The sequence below is a fragment of the Mytilus edulis genome, chromosome 3 (assembly GCF_963676685.1).
Source record: "Mytilus edulis chromosome 3, xbMytEdul2.2, whole genome shotgun sequence".
NCBI lineage: Eukaryota > Metazoa > Mollusca > Bivalvia > Mytilida > Mytilidae > Mytilus > Mytilus edulis.
The window spans coordinates 11,426,353-11,450,361 of record NC_092346.1 but is presented as its reverse complement, the minus strand read 5'-3'; the positions used below and the strand labels follow the sequence as shown (position 1 = coordinate 11,450,361).

At 32.0% G+C, this 24,009-nt stretch overlaps 2 protein-coding genes across 13 annotated transcripts in view; one reads left to right on the top strand and one right to left on the bottom strand.

The window, feature by feature from the left end:
- The first annotated feature begins 2,104 nt into the window (after nt 1-2,104).
- LOC139515037 (A-kinase anchor protein 5-like) lies at nt 2,105-2,530 on the top strand. The gene has a single exon (XM_071304597.1). The coding sequence runs from the start codon at nt 2,105-2,107 to the stop codon at nt 2,528-2,530; it is 426 nt and encodes a 141-aa protein (XP_071160698.1).
- A 2,900-nt stretch (nt 2,531-5,430) lies between these two features.
- LOC139515814 (kinesin-like protein KIF28P) overlaps nt 5,431-24,009 on the bottom strand; it is a 51,119-nt gene continuing 32,540 nt past the window's right edge. For 2 of the 12 annotated variants that reach the window (XM_071305513.1, XM_071305516.1), the window contains 15 exons: nt 22,224-22,305; nt 20,853-20,989; nt 19,943-20,003; nt 19,437-19,566; nt 18,171-18,434; nt 17,624-17,731; nt 16,345-16,490; nt 14,982-15,242; nt 14,450-14,616; nt 13,358-13,416; nt 12,431-12,466; nt 11,072-11,189; nt 9,224-9,253; nt 8,383-8,508; nt 5,431-7,187 (listed from right to left, as the gene is read on the bottom strand). In XM_071305513.1, coding sequence (XP_071161614.1) covers nt 7,030-7,187; nt 8,383-8,508; nt 9,224-9,253; nt 11,072-11,189; nt 12,431-12,466; nt 13,358-13,416; nt 14,450-14,616; nt 14,982-15,242; nt 16,345-16,490; nt 17,624-17,731; nt 18,171-18,434; nt 19,437-19,566; nt 19,943-20,003; nt 20,853-20,989; nt 22,224-22,305 — 1,883 coding nt within the window. In that variant the 3' untranslated portion in view covers nt 5,431-7,029. Of the gene's footprint in view, nt 7,188-8,382; nt 8,509-9,223; nt 9,254-11,071; nt 11,190-12,430; nt 12,467-13,357; nt 13,417-14,449; nt 14,617-14,981; nt 15,243-16,344; nt 16,491-17,623; nt 17,732-18,170; nt 18,435-19,436; nt 19,567-19,942; nt 20,004-20,852; nt 20,990-22,223; nt 22,306-23,855; nt 23,871-24,009 lie in introns of all 12 variants that reach the window. The other 10 variants (XM_071305518.1, XM_071305520.1, XM_071305522.1 and 7 more) reach the window with 7 other exon arrangements.

The following is a 24,009-nucleotide window of genomic DNA, read 5'->3' as shown; positions in this document are numbered from 1 at the left end:
AGTTGCTTCTGTTAGTATGACCTTATAGATCTAGGGTCAGCAAAATCTACCTCACTTCCCTCAAAGGTAACTAATTAAATAATGTTTGGTAAAGCTATTGTATTGTTTATAATTCAAAAGTTTTTGACTGGAAACGTACCGTTTGCCCCACTTTCAGTATTACAATTGTTGCGGTGCCCTTGATATGCCATATAATCTAGAAACCTCAAAATGAAGTACGACTTAAATGTCTTTCTTCCCCATGGCCTTTTTATATTTGGTTACTGTTTATCGATCAAAAAAGATTTTCCTGAATCCGAAATGTTGATATCTAGAATATGAATGGATGAGCTGGAATTGTGACATTGATGACGTTTAACCCGAAAAATAAATTGGAGTCTTGTACTTATAATAAGGCATTTCAAAATAAATGAGAAATTTTCTTGTAACGTCCCTTGAACTGGCCGGGTTTATTGTGATTCATTCTATATGCCAGAAACAACATTAAAACGTATTTAAAATAAACTTAAGAGGGCTCGCGGGTCTAAATCATTTTTTTTTTTTAACTTGTTATAGGATTTCGCTATATTTTTTTTTATAAATGAACTTTATCTTATACAAAATAGAACTAGAGGCTCAAGAGCCCGAGTCGCTCACCTTGGTCTATGTGAATATTCAGTAACAAAGGAAGCAGATGGATTCATGACAAAATTGTGTTTTGGTGATGGTGATGTGTTTGTACATCTTACTTTACTGAACATTCTTGCTTCTTACAATTATCTATAATGAACTTGGCCCAGTAGTTTCAGTGGAAAATGTTACAAAAATTTACAAATTTTATGAAAATTGCTAAAAATTGACTATAAAGGGCAATAACTCCTAAACGGGTCAATTGACCATTTTGGTCATGTTGACTTATTTTTAGGTCTTACTTTGCTGTACATTATTGCTGTTTACAGTTTATCTCTATCTATAATAATATTCAAGATAATAATAAAAAACGGCAAAATTTCCTTAAAATTACCAATTCACGGGCAGCAACCTAACAACGGATTGTCCTATCCATCTGAAAATTTCAGAGCAGATAGATCTTGACCTGATAACAATTTAACTCAGTCAGATTTGCTCTTAATGCTTTGTTTTTTGAGTAATTAGCCAAAACTGCATTTTACCCCAACATTCTATTTTTAGAAATTAGCTGTGGTGGCCATCTTGGTTGGATGGCCGGGTCACCACATTTTTAAACTAGATACCCCAAAGATGATTGTGGCCAAATTTGGATTCATTTGGCCCAGTAGTTTCAGAGGAGAAGATTTTTGTAAAAGATTACTTCGGGCCAGGTGAGCTAAAAATAAAATTAAAAAATGGGGTCACCGTTCATTTACGCTCACAATTTGCCTTCGAAAGAAGCATACATTTTTGTAAAGGTACTTTTTTTTCTGTTGAACTAATAGGAGAAATAGAGGTAATATCGAAATTTAAAAAGAAATTAATTACAGAAATCGATCAACTTTTACAATAGTTTAGTTTAAGTACAGCTTATTTGAAATTTATTATAAAAAATATAGGTCACAGATGAGTTAAAAAAGATATTACGATTTTAATGCCAAAAAATGGCATTTTTGCACTAAAGGGAGATAATTTGGAGCTTTTTCAATGATATCTACATTTTAAAAGTAATCTTGGACCAACACGATTTTTTTAATCATTTTTGTACCATGTGATAAAGTAACAACTACTGAAGGTAATAAATACAACTTGTAATGAAAAATAAATGTTTATTTTTTTTTTCTGAAATTTTATACCCTCAAGCCTTCTTCACACAGAGATGTCTCGTCTCTTTACTGATATTATGATAGTGAAATGCAAATGTTGAAATTAAAATAGCAAATCTTTAACATGCAAGTTATGCAAACTATATCAATAAACCATGCCTGAAGATAAAAGGCTAAACAATAACCATGGAAATGAGATGAGCCAATGTTATTACAACTGCACAACAAATTTCATGGACTAGTTAACACCAGTGGTTCCCCATAAACTGACCTATTCACAAACTTATACAATGCTGACGCCAATGTGCTCTCTAGAAGACACGACAATGTGCTCTCTAGAAGACACGACAATGGGCTCTCTAGAAGACACGACAATGGGCTCTCTAGAAGACACGACAATGTGCTCTCTAGAAGACACGACAATGGGCTGTCTAGAAGACACGACAATGGGCTCTCTAGAAGACACGACAATAGGCTCTCTAGAAGACACGACAATGTGTTCTCTGGAAGACACAACAATGGGCTCTCTAGAAGACACGACAATGTGTTCTCCAGAAGACACGACAATGGGCTCTCTAGAAGACACGACAATGTGCTCTCTAGAAGACACGACAATGTGCTCTCTAGAAGACACGATAATGGGCTCTCTAGAAGACACGACAATGGGCTCTCTAGAAGACACGTCAATGTGCTCTCTAGAAGACTCGACAATGTGCTCTCTAGAAGACACGACAATGGGCTCTCTAAAGACCCAAAATGAATTATGTGAAATATAGTACAGAACCGCCTCAAATTATACAGTGTCCGCGCTTTCTTTTCAATTGAAATCATTGCAGTGACTATGACACATTGAAATGATGTTTGGGTTAGTTACGTTTATTGGTTAGACCTCACATACGTGTCTCAAACATATGTAAGGTCAATGTCCAGGACCTTTCACAATAGTACTATAGTTTAAAGGACATAGCCTGTCTGCAACATTAAAGGTTAGATATGTCAATAAAAATCAATTGACCACTAACAATTTTAGAAGACAAATAAATAAGTATTGTCCAGAAAACTATTTAGCACCTTCCTGTAACAATAGAGTTTAAATGACTTAACATGATAATCAATTAATTTATAACAACGGACAGTGACAAAAAGATTAGTCAGTACCAGGTAAACTAAAATCAACAAAAGCAAATGATTTTTTATTTGTTTTCTTAAAGTGCAGTGGACAATAGTTGTTTCATATTAAAAGCAACAAGATAACCTTGGGCAGTGGCGGATCCAGGGGGGGGGGGGGGGGGGGGGGTGTTCCGGGGGTGCGCACCCCCCTTTATTTTTGCCGATCAATGCATTTGTATCGGGACATATGTTTTGCACCCCCCCCCCTGCACCCCCTCTTTGCCCTGGGTTAGCACACCCCCCCCCTTTCGAAAATTCCTGCATCCGCCCCTGCCTTGGGTATACAAGATGAGTTGAAAGCTTAAAGGATTTGAGGTAGAATAAACAAATTGTTGTCTGAATGAAAGAAAACTGTTATAAGGCTGCTAATAATTTATATCAAATGAGAGAAAACAAATCTTTAAATTTCTGCAGCAACTTTGACCTGGTGACCAAAATAACTTTGGTGGTCTTTTTCATCCCAAATAAAATTGAGAATGGAAATGGGGAATGTGCCAAAGAGACAACAACCCGACCATAGAAAAAAACAACAGCAGAAGGTCACCAACAGGTCTTCAATGTAGCGAGAAATTCCCGCACCCGGAGGTGTCCTTCCAAGCATATTATACATCATGATCATAGACTTGTACAGATCTAATTCATGGCTCAAAAGATATATCTAAAAGCAAAACTTACCATATTTTTGTCTATTTATGTGTACTGTGTGTTAGATTTGGCAAACATTGGACATATGATCCAAAAAATATCATCAAGAAACAAAACAAACTTTTTACAAACTTTAAGTAAGATACTCCTCGCTATGGCGACCATTACCCTTGACAAATGACTATCATATTGGTCTTGTTCTCACCAAAACAAGCAAAAAAAAATGTCTGGGAATTTTAGCATCTTTTATAGATATAGAAATCTTACAATTTAGAATGGAAATGGGGAATGTGTCAAAGAGACAACAACCCTACTAAAGAGCAAAAAACAGCTGAAGGCTACCAATGGGTCTTCATTACAGCAAGAAAATCTGGCATCCGGAGGCCTACTTCAGCTGGCCTCTTAACAAAAATGTGTACTAAAAATGTTTCTCTTAAGGATGTTTGCTACTCTGTTTTAGAATAACAAGCTTTTTAAAGACGGTTATATATTGATAATATATAAAGAAAGAAACTAGAAAAGCAGAAAAAAATTAGGGGTCCGTGTGCTTGTTTTCGAGATATATGCCATTGAAAATTTGGCGTGAAATATTCCTCTCTAGATTTTTCATACAATTAACATTGTCATCATTTGTCTTTCAAAAACAAGGAAAAAATAACAAGGATTTTATAAGATTTTCAAATATGACTTATAAAACTATATGTAATAAGATTATGAAAAGAAAAATAGGGCTTAATGGGCAAAATTTTTCAATGGTCACTGGATGGATAAAACCAGAGGATTTTGAATATCCGACAAAAGATCAAAAACATGAGGAGCAACTGCTATGACATTGACTTTTGACATCATGTCCCCAACTTCAATAGGGGGCCTCACCATCCCACAATCCAATATGTTTTGTAAAATTAAGACATGGTGCAAACAGTGTCTTCCTGAAACCTTAATTTTGCCACAGTTTCAGTCTGCATGAATTCATTTTGTTATCCTGGTTGTTGACCCTGAAAACCAGCTGGGGTTGATATCATCCCATTGGGCATTTTCGAAACAGGTTCAAAAAATTTGACAAATACTTTCAACCTTTATATATGAATCATTTTATTGAATATTTTCCTCAAACACTACATAGTTTCCAGAAGTGAATATATTTAGAAGTTGGTAGGTCAAGTTCTTACAATGGTTAAAAATTACCATGAAGATGAACACTAAGGAGACTGAAAATAACAAAAATAAAATACCCAGTCATATAAGGTAGGGAATATTTTACTTTAATTTAATCGTAAAAAAAAGTGTCTGAAGTGGAAACAGTAATAACATTCGTTAACTGTTTTCTTATATTATATATGCTGGTGCTAGGGGTAGTCTTAAACTTGCAGTGATGGGTGACCTTTATTTTGTTCTTTTGCTACATGTTGAAGGCCTCACTGTGACTTTGAGATGAAGAAAAGCAACAAAAGCATCGTTCCTTGGCTTTTTGTTTGTTTGTTTGTTTGTTTTTTGGATTTTTTTTTGTTTACTGTGCATGGACTGATTTTGTGTCATGGATGGATAACCTCATATACTTTGTTTTCTATTGTAATCAACCTCCCAATGGATAGAAACAAGTGCTTTTGGTATGAACCTCTAGGAGTGGATGAAACTAATAAATAGTCATAAATTAGTATGGCGTTCATTATCACTGAACTAGTAAATATTTGTTTAGGGGCCAGTTGAAGGACGCCTCCGGGTGCGGGAATTTCTCGCTACATTGAAGACCTGTTGGTGACCTTCTGCTGTTGTTTTTTTTCTATGGTCGGGTTGTTGTCTCTTTGGCACATTCCCCATTTCCATTCTCAATTTTATTAAACAAATGAAAAAAAATAAATTAATTTTTAATCCTTTAATGTTTCTTTGTCCAATAAACTTTAAATTTTTAACAATACATAAACAATTCTGTGAATTGAAACTGAATGCATAATCAACTATGAAACAATTGCACATCAGTGAAATATATATAAATTATGTAAACATATTCACAAATAATGTATTATAATTCATAAATCAATAAACAAACATTTGAGTGTCCCTCACCACAAAATAAAAATGCCTGAAATGGACGGAACGAAAAATACATGTATAATAAAATGGATAGAATGAAAAATATATGTATAATGGAATGAACGGAACGAATAACACAAGTAAATAAAATTGTTCATGAATCAAAACCATATACTGTTGCATTTTTTGTATGAATAAAAACTTCTCAAGAAATTTTTAATCTCCTGTAAGTCAGTTTCCGCCAAACTAATGAAAAATACATGGAGATGCAGAATAAATACTATGCTATGGACAGAAATTCAGCAACATTTATTTTTCATATATCAATAGAGTATTTGAATATAAGCACTTGAATAACAAATTCCAAAATATAAAATAAACTGTTTATAAAATAAATCTTGGTTTAAGAGACAGAAAAATACCCACAAGTTCCTTTTGAGACAGCTGAGGTATTCTTTATTTACATATGGGGTGGGGATGCAAGGTTTTGAAAGTGAGAAACTTTGTCCGGTAAGAACCGAAAATAAATAACTTTGTACAAAACAAGATGAAAACGATTGTTCTGCAACACAAAATGTAGGTAATTTATGTGTACAAAAAATGGCAAAGCTGTGGTAAAAAAAAAGCATGCATATTGACAGATGAAATGAACAGATAATCTGGCAAAAAATCTACCTGAAGTTGAGGTATGTTTGTTTGAATTGCCATTTCAGTGCCACAATAAGTTATGCCTAATTATTTCTTTCTATTGTAATGGTATATACATGTATCAGATCATTGTATAACTATTTAAGAAGTATTTAACGACTAGGTCACTGTATGGCCTCAACAATGAGCAAAACTCATACTGCATAGTAAGCGATGAAAGGCTCAAAATGATATTCAAACGAGAAAACTAATGGCCCTGATTTTGTTTGCAGTCAGAATAATTTAGCATTGAGACCAGAAATGTATGTAACATCGAAAATTTCATTCAAACTTGATTGTTTTTAGAATGATAATAAATATGTCATAGCATAAAAAATGTGAAAAGAATTTAATATCAACAAAAAGTGATTATAACTACACAGTACGGTTGATTGTAAATGATTGAATGATAATGTGAATATTGCAAATATTTTCGTCATAAAATGATCATCGATTTATTGCATAAAGCCCCTAAGTCCATCTTATAATACAATACAAAAGTCCCTAAAACGAAAAAACTGATGGCAAATATGTATATATAATACTGAACCCTGTCAGCTACACTTTTTGTGGGAACTACTGCGATGATTGTCCGATAGCTACCACAAGTCTACACAACTTGACGATCGCACGAGGAACAACAATATCACAAATGCTGTATACCAGTATCTTCCATCTTAGATTTAGCTGCAATCATTTTGAAAGACCTCGTCACCAGAGGTGGCCCTATATTTATGTATCACGATTTGGATTTTTTAATAACCGTTGCAACACTTTCTTTTAAAGATCTCACACTTTCATTAAGTTTGAGGTCAACGTCATGTAACTGTTTTTGTTGAAGTTCCAGCGCTGTCAGCAGATTACCATTCTGTTCTTTGCTTTGTTGTACTTCATCAACTGAAAAATAGAAAAAAAAAATGCTTGATAGCTTTATTCCATAAAAGTAAAGTGCTATGCTATTAGAGCATGATACACCTGTCCTACACTAACCATATAGTCTTTCAACTATTTAACAAATCCACAAATATATCATTGAATCAATGAGGAAAAATTGGCCACACTTATGCATAAAAAAATTGTAAAACCTTTTACAAATAAATGTCCAACACCCTGGAAGAAACAATCTAAAATATCACAAACATTGACAAGAACTTTTCTTTCAATGTTAAATTTTTGTGTCAACACTTGATTTAGTTATCTTGAGCTTTCATAAAAGGTTGCTTCTCACTTTTGTGTTGAGTTGTTGGAATACTAACAAGAGGCTGTCACAACGACAGCAAACCGGATTTATTAACATTTATTTGTATCCTGCCAATATCACAAGAACCATAACTGATGAACGGTGAAAGTGAAAATGGTCAATATCAAATTTGACCTCCATTTTGTCATCAGTATCAACATATTAAAATTTCGAAAGCTTAGGTTGAATGGTTCATGAGTAAATGCACGGACATGACTGGAAAAGCCATTTTTCAATCTTTCAAGAACCATAACTCCTGAACGGTAAAAGTCAAAATCGTCATTATTGAACTTGACCTCCATTTTGTCATCAGTAACAACATATTAAAATTTGAAAACCTTTGGTTGAACAGTTCATGAGTAAATGCACGGACATGACTGGAAAAGTCATTTTTCAATCTTTCAAGAACCATAACTCCTGAACGGTAAAAGTCAAAATCATCAATATTGAACTTGACCTCCATTTTGTCATCAGTAACAACATATTTTAAAAATTTGGGAAGCTTTGGTTGAACAGTTCATGCGTAAATGCACGCCCCCCAGCCCGCCGTACATCCCGAAATCAATAACCAACATTTTTGTCACAAACATCTGGTTAAAAATCACCAAAATCAAAGAGGCACACATCCTTATAAAACTTCTGTAACCTGTGAAATGGTTCAAAATCTACCGGTATCAAATTTACTGTTTTCTGATGATTTTATCTTGTTGCGTAGAAATTATAAAACAGTTAATTCAATTTTTCAAATTGCACCAATTGTAAGCTTTATTTCGCTTCTTTTCGATGTTCTTACTTGACCAAGGTAGTTGGTAGTTAAATAAAACCAACTTTTGTCCTATAATATTAACTCACCATTTTGTCTCATTTGCTGTATATTGTGCTGTACAAATTTGATATCTTTAAAGAAATTCTTTAATGATTTGGCAAGATCCACATCTAATCCTGGTTTTTCTTCTTTTCGTGTCCCAGCGGTACTACCTACAAATGTGAGAAAACGTTTAAGTGACTATACAAAGAAACTATCTAGTCATCTTTATCTATATTTCACCCTTAAATTTCACTGTAGACTTAATTATTCCATAAAATTCATATTGGACTGTATACAGAATTTTTAATTGATTGATCGATTGGTGTTTAATGCCACTTTCACCATTGATATTGTGCTTTTTCATGGAGGTCAGCCTTTATTTATGGAGGAAGCTGGAGTATCTAAAGAGAACCACAACCTTTGGTGGGAAACTGATAATCCTAGTCAAAAAATTTAGAGTTGAGCCTGCACCTTAACACGTGAGAGATTGGAACCCACTGTCAGCGTATATTTGTTCCGCCTAACAGAAGTTCCAATGGAAACTTTGTTATAAACAATGTCATATTCCTGTTGGAACAAATATTCTATACAATTTATTCCGTTAGGAACTGTTCAACATATACTGTAATATTTATTCCTGTGGAAATAATATTCCAGAATATTTTTTTTTCTTTTTGGAACTTATACTATGAAGGAACTTCTATTCCGTGACACCACAACCCCACTGTTGACAGCTAGTGATACACTAATTAAGGCATCTTCCACCAATCCACCACCAAGGCCCCTGGCTGTATACAGAATTTGTTAAAACTGCATAAAATGTGTTCTTACTTGTTGAATATTGGTTAACAAAACTAGAGGCTATCAAGAGCTTGTGTTGCTCACCTGTATTTACTGTTGTATTGTCTGATTCATCTGAAAATTTCAGGGCAGATAAATGTAAACCTGATAAACATTTTAAACCTACGTCAGATTTGCTCTGAATGCTTTAGTTTCAGTGATATAAACTAAAAACTGCATTTTACATAGACTATGTTCTATTTTTAGCCATGTTGGTAAGACATTTATAAAACAATATACCCTAAGGATGATTAGGGCCAAGTTTGGATAAATTTGCCTCAGTAGTTTCAGAGGAGAAGATTTTTGTAAAAGATTCCAAATATTTATGAAAAATTGTTAACAAGAGGCTGTCACAACGACAGCAAACCGGATTTATTAATATTTATTTGTGTCCTGGCAATATCACAAGAACCATTACTGATGAATGGTGAAAGTGAAAATCGTCAATATCAAATTTGACCTCCATTTTGTCATCAGTATCAACATATTAAAATTTGAAAAGCTTAGATTGAATGGTTCATGAGTAAATGCAACAACTTGAATGGAAACGCCATTTTACAATCTTTCAAGAACCATAACTCCTGAATGGTAAAAGTCAAAATCGTCATTATTGAACTTGACCTCTATTTTGCCATCAGTAACAACATATAAAAATTTCAAAAGCTTTGGTTGAATGGTTCATGAGAAAATGCACGGACACGACTGGAAACACCATTTTTCAATCTTTCAAGAACCATAACTCCTGAACGGTATAAGTCAAAATCGTCTTTATTGAAGTTGACCTCTATTTTGTCATCAGTAACAACATATTAAAATTTTGGAAGCTTTGGTAGAACAGTTCATGCGTAAATGCACGGGCACGACTGGAAACTCCATTTTTCAATCTTTCAAGAACCATAACTCCTGAACGGTAAAAGTCAAAATCGTCATTATTGAACTTGACCTCCATTTTGTCATCAGTAACAACATATTAAAATTTGGGAAGCTTTGGTAGAACAGTTCATGCGTAAATGCACGGACAAGACTGGAAACTTCATTTTTCAATCTTTCAAGAACCATAACTCCTGAACGGTAAAAGTCAAAATCGCCATTATTGAACTTGACCTTCATTTAGTTGTCAGTAACAACATATTAAAATTTTAAAAGCTTTGGTTGAACGGTTCATGAGTTAATGCACGGACAACATTTGATTGCCGCCCGCCCGCCCGCCCGCCGTACATCCCCAAATCAATAACCGACATTTTTGTCACAAAAATCCGGTTAAAAATTGACTGTTAAGGGGCAATAACTCATTTAAACTAGATACCTAAAAGATGATTGTGGCCAAGTGGGGTTGAATTAGGCTTAGTAGTTTCAGGAGGTAAAAGTTAACTATGACGGACGACGACGATAGAAGACGGAAGCCAAGTGATGAGAAAAGCTCATTTCGAAGGGCCAGGTGAGCTAAATGAGGAATAACATTCATATTTGCAAATACCGGATAATAGGTTCAGACATTCATAGCCAAATATATAATTATATTTCCTGTCAAAAGTGTTCTTCCTTTCCAAATAAAAGGATGTCTTTAAAACACTTAATCTGTGAAAACAAGCCCATTTCTTTTGAGAAAAATTTAAAAAAAATTGGGTCTATGTGATGTTTTGAAATTATGCAATCTCTCAAGAAGGGTTTTACAATAGCAATTTCTGATGACTTATTTTTATTCTTAGGAAAGCAATTTCATATGTATTTGAAATTTTATAGTTCAAAGAAATTTCTATTGGCTTGTATGAAGACTTTGGTAAATCCAAGAATTCAAATATCAAATCAAAGAATTCGAATATCAATGAAAATATACTTTTTCTTCAAATCATGATAATAAATGAATTTAAAGTTCTGCATTAATTTTCTTACTTCTTCTAGAATTGGCGATTGCTGTAGCTTGTTTCTGCGTTTCCAGTTTTTTAAGTAAACCAAAATTTTCTTTCTTTAGCGTATCACAGACTTCATGTAAGCCTTCGATTTCTTCCTCCTATTGATTATAATACAGAGTTCATTAACAAAAAGCTATAAATAATCATGAATGGTTATGTACAATTTTTACTTATAAGACTAGAAATCTAAAACTGAATCACCTATAAATTTTACTTAATCAATATCTATAAACTTAACCCTATGCATGGCATAAATATTCACATAAATAATTTGCTTCTTTATTTTGCTCTTTCTGTGACAGCTTGCAATCTTCATATGAATCTTTATAATCTATTAGAATTAAAATATCGCTATAAGTATAAACGCTTTGATAATTCATCAGCTTAACAACAGAGCTTAATTATTGATACAAAAAAGGAATAGATAACTCTTGAACAGCTAATTTAAGAATTTGGACAATACCATGTCAGTATAAATATTTATTAACAACAACCTGGATTAAGCTAATAATTTGTACAACAATGTAAATTTAATAATTAATCTGTGCAAATGCAAATGTTATTGTGAAAATTATTTAAAACAGAAACATTAAAAACACAAGTTAATGGCGTAATATCCTAATTTGTTATGCAGCTACATGTGTATTCAAACGTATGCATACAACATGAAATATTCACAAAACGCAAGGTTACTCTCAAAATGTGTTAACATGTGTGGAAGATGTCATCTACATTTTTGTTCACATTTTTAATAATTTCAACCAAAACAATAAAAATCCAATGTTCTGAATCGGGGTTTTCAAGAGGTTAGGTTATTGATGTGATGCTATAATTTTTTAGAAAAAAAGATGGTATTTCAAATTTCACTGTTTCCCGGGAAGCTATATGGGGGTTCATTGGGGGGGGGGGGGTTCCGATCCCGGATCCTGCTTACTGTTTTGACTGATTCCCGTATCCCACTTACAATATGTACGTAAGCAAATCTTATTTTTTTTTGTAATTTCCTGTGTCCCCCTAGATTTCATTTCCCGTTTTCATGGAACAATAAGTTGACTTTCACGTGTCACGCTTACAAAATAATCGGCAATCCCGCGTCATGCTTAAACCCCAATGAGACCCACTTATATGACTTCCTGGGGAGAACATTTTGAATTGTTAACCTATCATTTTTTAGGGAACTTCAGAAATATTATCCTTAATGCCTTAGTTTCTGAAATGGTAAATTTTGTTTTTCTCATTATTAGTTTGTTTTAGAATATATTTTGATATTGTGTGACAGATAAAAGTCATTTTCTAACTAATGAGTTAAATGTCTCTGTTTAAAAATGTGTAACCTCACCCTTCTTTGTAACTGTGTCAACATATCGTTACCATCCTGAAGGGAGATAACTCATGGTTAGTATAAGGAAAAGAAACGGTGTGAATTCATAGGCAATTGTATCCAATATATAAATCTGTCAAGATTTAGACCGAAGTTGTTGATTTTAAATCTATATTTTTAGTTTTCAAATCATCCCAATTATTTTGGAATTTATATAAGGACATTGAAACTGCTATGAATTCACATTTTTAATTAATAGAAACATACACAAATAACAATTCCTCACAATCATTAATTTAAAAAAAAAAAAAAAAAAAAACCTGTGTCTATTAGCAATTTCCTATGACTTAAATTTTTTTTTAATTTTCATTAATTTATAAAAAAAAATGTAATTTGAGTTGGTATAAATTTCAGAATTGTTTTTCAGTTTGTCTAATAAAGAGAACATTTTAAATTCTGCCTATTCCCAAATTTGGTGTTGTGCAACCAAACCATACTAGTAATCTTACTATTAATTCTATTACAAAACACATAGTGATGAATTAGTCACTCAAAAACCCAACAACCAAATTATAAAATATTTATGAGGAACTGTTTAAAATAAAGAGATAAATAAAAACAATAAAGCACCAGGAAATTCTGCATTTTACATATCACAAGTTGAATATATTGAAAAGCACAAACTATATCTCTGTTTTTGAAACACATACAAGTATAAGCAATAATTTATATCTATGTCTATTTTCTAAAATTCTTAGGAATTTTACTAAACATTACTGATACTTTTCGAATTATTGAATACTGTAGAAATATTATCTAAATAGTTATTAACCTGCTTGGTAAAAGTAAAAAACTGAAATGTTAGAACATCAGAAATTATTCACAAAGGATCAACCAGGAAAAAGGATGATAACAAATAAAAAAGCAAACAATTGTTTTACTCACGTCTGATGTACCATTACTGTGTCCATTGGTCATTGTTGATAACTGGTTGTCTTCGTCCACTAGAATACAAAACAATATTACGATTAAGAGTTTATAAAGACTTCTAGAAAATGGAAAGTTTTAGATCATGTGATGTTACTACATTGTTGTCATTAGTTTCAATATGAAAAATGGCTTTCCTTTGGCCACATACTCTTCTTTGATGTAATGAATGGTAATACTATTGTGATCTGAATACATGTATGACAACACCACATGCATGTACTTATGATTACACAGCTTTGGCTACATATAAATATAAACAACCCATGAATGAAAAATATAAAAGCATACACCACATGTATGTATGTATGATTACACAGCTTTTGACTATAAATAAATACAAAAAAAAACATAATTGAAAAATATATGGGGAACACCACTGTGATTATGTAATACTTTGTTTAGAAGAGAAACCATAATAGTTTGACACCTGAAAAGATCTCTTCCAGGGATGGGATTAAAGTTAAGATAGGGTACATGGCAGATTTTTGTACCTGATTGCAATTATCACATATTTAGTGGACATTTAAAAATTAAATGTTCTTAAAATTAGGTGACTTTAAAATTAATTTTGGCTAGGATATTTTTATCCTGTAACTTAGTGATAGAGATATTTGATTAGTTGGAAGGAAATTAATAAGTGCATTGTATTCCTATCTTTTAACGGATTAAAGAATGGTTATACATTTTATACCAATTACAATTGGTAAAATTATAGTTTAAGGTGACACAGCACTAAAAAAAAAAAATGTTTGTAACAAGAAGTTCAGCTGAAGTTGAAGTAACAATTGAAAATACAGGAGAAAGCAAGAAAATATAATGTTATAATTGTTTCTTAAACAATGAAAAACTTATATCAATCGACCACATGTTGCTTATTAAAAAAATAATCAGCTGTTTGGAAAAAAATAAACTAACTCAGATTAAGAGAAATATTTTTTATAACAAATTCAACTGCTTTAATTTAGAGAAAGGTGACACATATCACTGAAAATTTTTTTTGTAACAAAGCATATTATTGAATTGTATTCCAGTACTTTTATAAATTACCTTGAGTGCCCCACAGTTCTAATACCATATTATCTGACTGGAGATACCTCAGGAAATCTTCGGTAACTTTTTTTATTGTAACTTGCTGCCTCATTTTGAGATCTGCGTAACTTTTACCCCATACAGTCTTTGTACTGATAACGTTTTCCTTATTGTAAAACTTTGTCCTGAAATGAAAAATAAATTTCCGATGAATAATTTGATTCTATGTAAAATTTGAAATTTTTGCATAATTATCTCAAATTAATTTTGTTTCAACAAATTATGTTAAACTAATTTTAATTCTGACAGCAAATTATGTGTTAGTAACTTAGGTTATACAGTTTTCAAGATTGCTGTTACCATAACTTGGATATCTTAATTTAACAGGAGAACTACATGAAACAAATATGTGGGTTGCAATGGAGGTACCTTCATGACATTTTGAAGATTCAGGGTAAAATTTAAAACTGTTTTGACACCTTACGAAAAAGGACGTCCCTATCCTCAGATATGGTACATGTATGACATAAAAATGTAATTCCAAACTTACCTGCAATAAATGCCTCTAGACTGGTTCTCCATGGTCCATCGAATACCCATACATTGTGGTAACATAAATATCATATTGAATGGTTTTCCTATCATTTCATGTGGTTCTATAATCTCATCTTCACTGTATAACTCTCCCTTACTATCACAGGGTAACAGTTTCACCTGGGTCACTGCTTCCTCTTTTCCATGATAATTATGTAATGTAAAATGTTCATCTATCTCTACACAATATGACAAACTTTGTAGCAGAATATGAGCACTGAAAAAAAGAAAACTTTATATGTTACAAATGCAATCTTTTTGTTTGTTTATGTGACTTTTTATTGTTTTTTTTATTATTTTAATTTGTTTGTTCTGAATAATTATCTTTTAGTCACAAATTAATCAAAATCATTGTCTGGTTTCATTTCCTACTCTTTGCAAAATTGTGAATTATTCCCCCTTCATAGAATTAGCAAAATTGTGAATTATCTACCCTTCTTAGAATTAGCCAAAAAAATGAAATGTAAAGGGAAACAAGAATGTGTCCAAAGTACACGGATGCCCCACTCGCACTATCATTTTCCATGTTCAATGGACCGTGAAATTGGGTAAAAAATATCATTAGGCATTAAAATTAGAAAGTTAATATCATAGGGAACATGTGTACAAAGTTTCAAGTTGATTGGGCTTCAACTTCATCAAAAACTACCTTGACCAAAAACTTTAACCTGAAACTCGCACTTTCATTTTCTATGTTCAGTGAACCGTAAAATTGGGGTCAAAAGTTTAATTTGGCTTTAAAATTAGAAAGATCATATCATAAGGAACATGTGTACTAAGTTTCAAGTTGATTGGACTTCAACTTCATCAAAAACTACCTTGACCAAAAACTTTAACCTGAAGCGGGACAGACGGATGAACGAACAGACGGACGAACGAACGAACAGACGGACGAACAGACGGACGGACGAACGGACGCACAGACCAGAAAACATAATGCCCCTCTTCTATCGTAGGTGGGGCATAAAAACCTGATGTTGCAATGCATTTCACTCAGGTCTATAATATTTCATTAAAGGCAGTAATTGGACCATTTGTAATTTCTCATCAAATGACATTTAGTAAAAAAAATTCTTGAGCTCTCTTTTAATTTCTAAATGTCACCGTATGGAAAGAACTCCTACTATTAACGAATCAATTAAACATAATATTTTGTCATGGTTAAGTGGCTGTGCACTTAACAATTTCTCATGTACAATGTATCAAATCATGTAGAAGAATCACTTCATATTTTAAAGACAATTTTAAACATGACTTGAAACTATGCAGATTTATTGTAATCAATTGTTTCTTAAATAATTTCACCATTTTTTTCTTACCTTCCTAAGAATACATCTTCTACAGGATCCCAGAATGGATCTTTGTCTCTTTTTACAATCACATTTTCTCCATCCATCCATCTAACATACATTTCATCCATTAAATCCTTCCGATGTAAAAATTTACTTTTTGACCAAATCCATACCTTTAAAGAGGAGAGCATAAAATCATGAATTGGTAGGTTCTTGATAAAAGAATGTTAGGAAGTCAGTTTTGAGATCAAATATAAATAGTCTGTAAATGACATATTACCCATGGTTGAAGAGCATGTCGTAAACTCAATATATTGAACAGATATATCATGTTAAGGAGGGGTATTTGCGAAAAATACCAGTCGAAAGAATGTTAAATTTCACGAGCCGTAAGGCGAGGGAAATTCATTCTCAAGACTGGTATTTTTCGCAAATACCCCTCAATAACATGATATATCTGTTTAATTACACCGAATGTTAATGTACTAAAACGCATTGATGATCGTGACGTTACAAGCGTCCAGTCGGATAGAGTATTTTTTGGCAAATACCACGGCAGAGAGGGTAAAAAAGGCATATCCTTTTAGCAAATACCCCGGCGGCGTTAAAAATGAACGATATTCATTTGATAACAGTAAATTGGTGAAAAATACACTGGCTATTAACCAATCAAAACCCCGGATTCTTACATAAGGTGTAATTAATAAAAAAAAATCATATTTTGGCGTCACTGTCTATTGACATGTTACCACACATTTCTTTTTATTCTTTCGATTTCAGATAGAAAGAAAAACCTTTTTTCCAGTTTACATGCAAGATTAATTTTCCTACAAACAAGAGACAACAGGCAGATTTTCCCTGCTCTCTTTAAATTTGTTGCTGTTTTCATAGTTTTGTTTTTTTGATATTTCTAGCTGTCTAAAATAAAAGCTTTAAGTGATAAAAATCTCTTATCGCTATTTTGTGCATTTTTCCTTTGATCTTTTTTGTGATAATTTTTCATATCATGCTACTCGCTTGAGATGAAAAATTATCGCTAAAAACTATGCAGGCACGTGGTGTTGCTAACGAAATTGACATGAAATTGACAACATCGTCATAGGTAAAATAGCGATAAACAGATTATCATTGGTCATCTCAACTTGATTGCCTTTCTCGCTTTTGCCGTCCAGGCTCAAGCGTGAAAATCAATCTCGTTTAGATGATCAACGATAATCTATAAAGATCATCTCCATATACTGGAACTATATATTTGATCCTTGTTATGACTCTTTACTGCCTTGACTTAAAAATTTGATGACCTTACCTTGTTTGTCTTTTTATTTGTGACTTTTATGATAACATCTTTCCCTGTTGCTTGACCTTTTGGATCATGACTAGCTTCACTTTTAACCTCAGCATCCAATATAACATTCTGCAAATGTAAAATTTGTAATTAAACTTTGTCACAGAAAGACTATTGAAACGAATTCAGAAATTAAGGTTCCCCCTAGTGAACTTTGTTACAGTTTCAATTCTCTCATACATAAAGCCTTTAGTTCAGTGGTTTTTGTTGGTTCATGTCTGTTATATTTCGTAAATTATTTTGTTATAAATAAGGCATTTGTTTTTTCAATTGAATTGTTTCATCTTTTTCATGTTTAGCCTTTTATGAATGACAACATATTTAGGGGCCAGCTGAAGTTGACCTCTTGGGGCAGGATTTTCTCCCTCTGTTGAAGACACTTTGGAGGCCTTGGTCTGTTTTCTGTTCTTTGGTCAAATTGTTGTCTCTTTGACATCCTCCCCATTTCCATTCTCAATTTTATATGGTTTGGGTTTTTCTCAATGTAAATTTAAAAACTGTTGTTTACCTTTTTAAGCTCTTCACTGATAGCATTAGCTTCAGATACGAGTGGCATCAAATCCATAAACTCCTGGAACACCATCACTGACCGTATGTTTTCTGTAGACTCGTGGACACGAGGGGTTTGGATATCCATGGCAACACCTTCATGTTCAGCTAACTCCATCATAAAATAATCAAAATTATATCGATCCATTGGATCACTGGCTTTTCTGTCCTTTGGAAAACCAATAAACTGATATAAACAACTCGAACCAAACTTTAATCTGTCCTGTAAAAATAAATGAAGATTTAGATAAAAGAGCACAGTTTTATTTGTAAAACTCTTTAAAATTGATTTTATCAACATATTTTATAAAGTTTCATGACCTCATAAAATCTATTTTAATTTTTTACTTGTATATCGAGATATGAATATATTTTTTTGCTGTAGGGTTGATATCTCATTGAAATTTATCCAATATCTCATTTCATTCATCATAAAGATATAATGTTGCTTGTTCTCAATTTGACAGCTTGATTTTCAAAGTTCTTTTATAAATGGAATGAACAAATTTTTTTGTCGTCAAAGAAGGAAAATTTTTTGTGCATTAACTTATTTCCATTACCTAGAGATAAGAAATTATAGCGATTTTTTTTTTAACCCTTTTCTCCATAATGACGCCTTTTGACGCCATCCCCTTTACTCCATAATGACGCCTTTTGACGCCTGTGTAGTACCTCAGTTGAAATGCTCTGACTACGAAATGTCTGGATCAGACTTAGAAAAAATTGTATCCAATATAAAAAAGATATCCATGAGAATATCTGAATTGAATTTCATTGATGAAATATTTGTTTTCACAATGAATCAATACTTTAAACCTAATGATTTTTTTTTATTGAAAAAATCCTATGCGAATCTAGTATGTAAAAAATAAAATCCATGGAGGAAAGGGTTAAGAAAGAACAATAATTGGAGATTAATTATAGGGAATTTGGTAATAATATGTACATTTAATTTATCAAATGTGTAATACAAGTTTTTATATTCACCCAGTTGCATGATTGGCATTTATAATATATAAAATACAAGATTAAGGAATGCAACTTGGAGAAATATTTCATACAAATAATTGCTATAAAGAACCAGAACAAAAGTTTTCACTATTGGGATTCACCATCTATATTATTTTTTGTGTTTATAAAATCTTCATAGAAATTGCAGATTGAACATGGAAGTTTTGATAGAATTCATACTTTGTTGCTTATTTTCACCATGAAATACACTTACCAAATGTTGCAGTTTGGTTTTAGACTTGATTTTATGACCATTAACAAATATCTTTGCTGTTTTGGAACCAGGTTCTAAGAACATATCTTTATCATTCATATTTATAAGTTCAGCATGTGACGGTTGTATTCTAAAATATCAAAAAATATAATATATATGAATAGAAAATCTTGATAACCATACATTCATAGATATACTGATTGAGTTATTTCCCCTTATCATTTCATTCAAAATTATGATGATTGAGGTTATGATTCTTAATTCAAAATTAAACCACAAAATGTTGCATTACTCTTAATGGTTACCAGTAATTTTTTTGGAATAACACAAACAGCATTTTCAAATCAATACTGGATAAGGGTATGATTAAGGTAATTTAATTCACTTTCACATTAAAATTGAAAATAGAATTTGAGCTATTTACTCAGAAAATTATTCATTTGTAGATTAAAATAAAAATTTCTATACTAAAATGTTCATATTTAAAGCATGTATGTTTAACTCACCCCAGTCCTCGGACCTCAATTTTGACTTTTGGGTTTCCAGTTTTACCTAATAATGTTGTTCCTGTAAAAAAAAGTATAGGCTGCTAAATAAAATTTATTATCATGTGACATTATTTGAAATCTATTATTTCAAGGTACAAAAAAGAAATCGAATGATAATTTACAAGGACATACTTTCTCTTCCTATATTTTTTTTTCTTACCATAAAGGTAATCATTCTGCATTTAAATGCAGCTCAATTTTTTTGTGAGGTTTATCTTGCTTTAGATTTGTGTTGACAGTAGGATAGGTCACACTCTTCTAAGATTACATTTATCAATCATATTAGATATATATATATATGACAGGATATTCATTGATGTTTGTTAAGTAGGTCACTGTCTCCCAATCTTACCTTTATAACAGCAATGTTTAATGACATTAGATAACATTGGATCTTCACTGATATTTGTTAAGTAGGTCACTGTCTCCCAATCTTACCTTTGAAACTGCAATGTTTAATGACATTAGATAACATAGGATCTTCATTGATGTTTGTTAAGTAGGGCACTGTCTCCCAATCTTACCTTTGTAACAGCAATGTTTAATGACATTAGATAACATTGGATCTTCATTGATGTTTGTTAAGTAGGTCACAGTGTCCCAGTCTTACTTTTATAACAGCAATGTGTAATAACATTAGATAACTTTGGATCTTCATTGATGTTTGTTAAGTAGGTCACAGTCTCCCAATCTTACCTTTATAACAGCAATGTTTAATAACATTAGATAACATTGGATCTTCATTGATGTTTGTTAAGTAGGTCACTGTCTCCAAATCTTACCTTTATAACAGCAATGTTTAATGACATTAGATAACATTGGATCTTCATTGATGTTTGTTAAGTAGGTCACAGTGTCCCAATCTTACCTTTATAACAGCAATGTTTAATGACATTGGATAACATTGGATCTTCATTGATGTTTGTTAAGTAGGGCACTGTCTCCCAGTCTTTCTTCTGGTCTCCACTTGAAGGAGAGGAAACTTTTGATCTTTCCCAGTCTTTTCTGAAATAATTCAAAACATTATATGATTTGATAATTTCTATATTTTATATGATTAATATGAAAGGTGTCACATGTGATCCGAGACCAGAATTATTTCGTAGTGCATTTCTTTGAGACAATAAATGAAAATTAAAAATATCCCACCTGCGCGTCTTCAATAAAATGTTGACAGTGTGTTGTACATATACTACTTTTGGGACAAATTATATCAAAATAATAGAAAACTTCAAATATGGACAATTTTATGTTAAGGGGGTCTTGAAATCTTTTGACAGCTTTAGAAGTTCTAATTTTTAACCTTTTTCAACTGCATCAAATCACTACTTTACTTTAAAATTCATGACCCAAATTTTTTGACAGTGTCATTTCATCCAACAACTTGGTATTTGAGGCATAAAACATGGAGAAATACATTTGGAAGGGGTTTTAAAAAAATTGGCAAGTAGCACACTGTCCACACTAGGGACTATATTCATGGACAACGAAAATCAAGGGACGACAATTGTGGTCTCGGACAATGCGAAACAGGATCTGCTAACCTATCCGGAACACATGAAGATTAACACTTTATTTTTGGTGGGATTTATTTTGTTCAGTCTTTAGTTTTCTATGATGTGTTTTGTACACTGTTGTCTGTCTTTGTGTTGTTTTTCATTTTTTGCCATGGCGTTGTCTGTATGTTTTTGACTAATGAGTTTGAATATCCATTTGGTATCTTCTGTCTCTCTTTATCAATGAAAAATAGATATAAAAAAGAAGATGTGGTATAATTGCCAATGAGATAACTGTCCACAAGAGACAAAAAGACACAGAAATTATCAGCTATAAGTGTCAACATACGGCCTTCAACAATGAGCAAAGCCCATACCGCATAGTCAGCTATAAAAGCCCCGATATGACAATGTAAAACAATTCAAACAAGAAAACTAACGGCCTTATTTATGTAAAAAAAATGAACGAAAAACAAATATAACACATAAACAAACGACAACCACTGAATTACAGGCTCCTGACTTGGGACAGGTACATACATAAATAATGTAGCGGGGCGAAACATGTTAGCGGGATCAAAACCCTCCCCCTAATACAGTGGTATAACAGTACAACATAAGTCATTAATTGAGATTCTAGGTTAAATTATTTGGAAAACCTGCTAAAACTTTCAATGTTGCAAAAGTATTACAAACACATCAAGAGTTTCTCAAAGTCTGTCCATTATAACTAGTATACCTACCTAGCCTGTTCTAATCTTTGTTCCCATGTAAGCTGCATGTCCTGCATTTTGCGTTCATTTTCTTTCAGCATCTTTTCTAACTCTGTAAAAAAAAAATTGGTTCTTACTCATTTAGCATTGTTTCAACACATGGTTCAATTCCTAAATTCTAAATTCTAAAGAACCGGTAATTATAATCTGTGAAACATTTTTGTGATGAGAACTAAATTGTGCAATTTCTAATCTAAATGGTTTCTCTATAACTAGTTTTCAATATACTTTTCAATTAAACTTCATCAATAATTCTTACTACAATGTACTATAATTAATAGTTTCATGAAATCAGGAAAACCTAGAAACACTGGACACCATGCTAGACTTCTAATAAAAGTATTTTTTTCAAAGTATCATTTCTTTTTTTTTTTAATTTCAGGATATTAAACTTCAAATGTTGCAAGATAGGCAAAAAAATTGACATTGACCATTAAACTTTTGAGATTTACATTCAAGTCCACATTGAAGTAGCTTATCTTGATCAGAACTCAAAAAAAAAATTTACACGATCAATTAACAGTTTCATGTTGTGAAATTTTTTTCACTAAAGATTTTTTACCCACCAAATGATATAACATCACAGATTGTATATATGCTACAGATATTCTATTGATATTTAAAAATAAGTTACATCAATATAAAGTGTGACAATGTAGATAATCAATTATAAATCATGCTTTGTGTATATCGTGCATAAAATGTGCATGTAAAAAAGGTACACATGGTACAGCTGCATTCCATAAATATGTCCTACATGTACATGCAAATTATTGTTTATTAAAAAATAATGTAAATATATTTTAGACAATATTTTTTTTAAATGACATCTCCAGTTCGTACTCATATCAACGTTAACAATTCTAGTAACAATTTTCATAAAGTTAATTCTACATTAGTAGAAATTATTTAACGAAAAGTTGATTTTCTATGATTCACTCAGCGTTTGTCTTTAACAAATATAATGTGTTTGCCCATGGCATAAAATAAAAGTTGAAATTTGGATAGGGTTAAAAAGCTTGGGATTAAAATCATGGAATGGAGAATGCACAAATGTTTTGAGCCAAAAATATGCTGAATGTAAATTTTTAAATTTTTCTCAAGATACTGAAACACTAAATAATTGACATAATTAATTGAAAATTTTGTTTATTTCCTGAATGTAAGCATGCTGAGCGTGAGCAAGTGTAAAATGCCTGGGGAAGGTCAATATCATGCATGAAGGTCATGCTTCAATCTGCAAAATGCTCCGAGGAGAAAATATCCAAGCTCAGGATTTCAATACATAAGAAGTACAAGTTGGAAAAGTCAATGTTTAAAATACTTAGAATATGTGGAAGGAATTTTTAAGGATTTACAATTCCATACAGTTTGATTAAAATAAGGATCCTGTGTCACTAAAAAGCTATTTTTTACTTCCAGGACATTTGCAGGATTTATAAAAATATACACATCTAAACAGTTAATTGTTTGATTTAATAATTATTGGGACTTAAAATAAAATGGAAGCTTGTAATTTTCTTGCACGCCACATGTGGACACAAGATCTTCATTTCAATCAAAGTGACATTGCATATATATGACCTTGACTTAATCATTCACCTTGACGAGACTGTTCTATAAACAAAACATCAAATTCTATCATAATTTTTCATCACTTTTGTAACACTGATAAGTTTAAACCTTCATCTCATGTAACTAGAATGTTAATTTTACTAAATTAGTTGACTACCATGTCACATCTTAACCAATAACT

Bases quoted from the DNA above. Each gene is read 5' to 3' on its own strand.
- LOC139515037 (XM_071304597.1), top strand. From the start codon at position 2,105: ATGGGCTCTCTAGAAGACACGACAATGGGCTCTCTAGAAGACACGACA.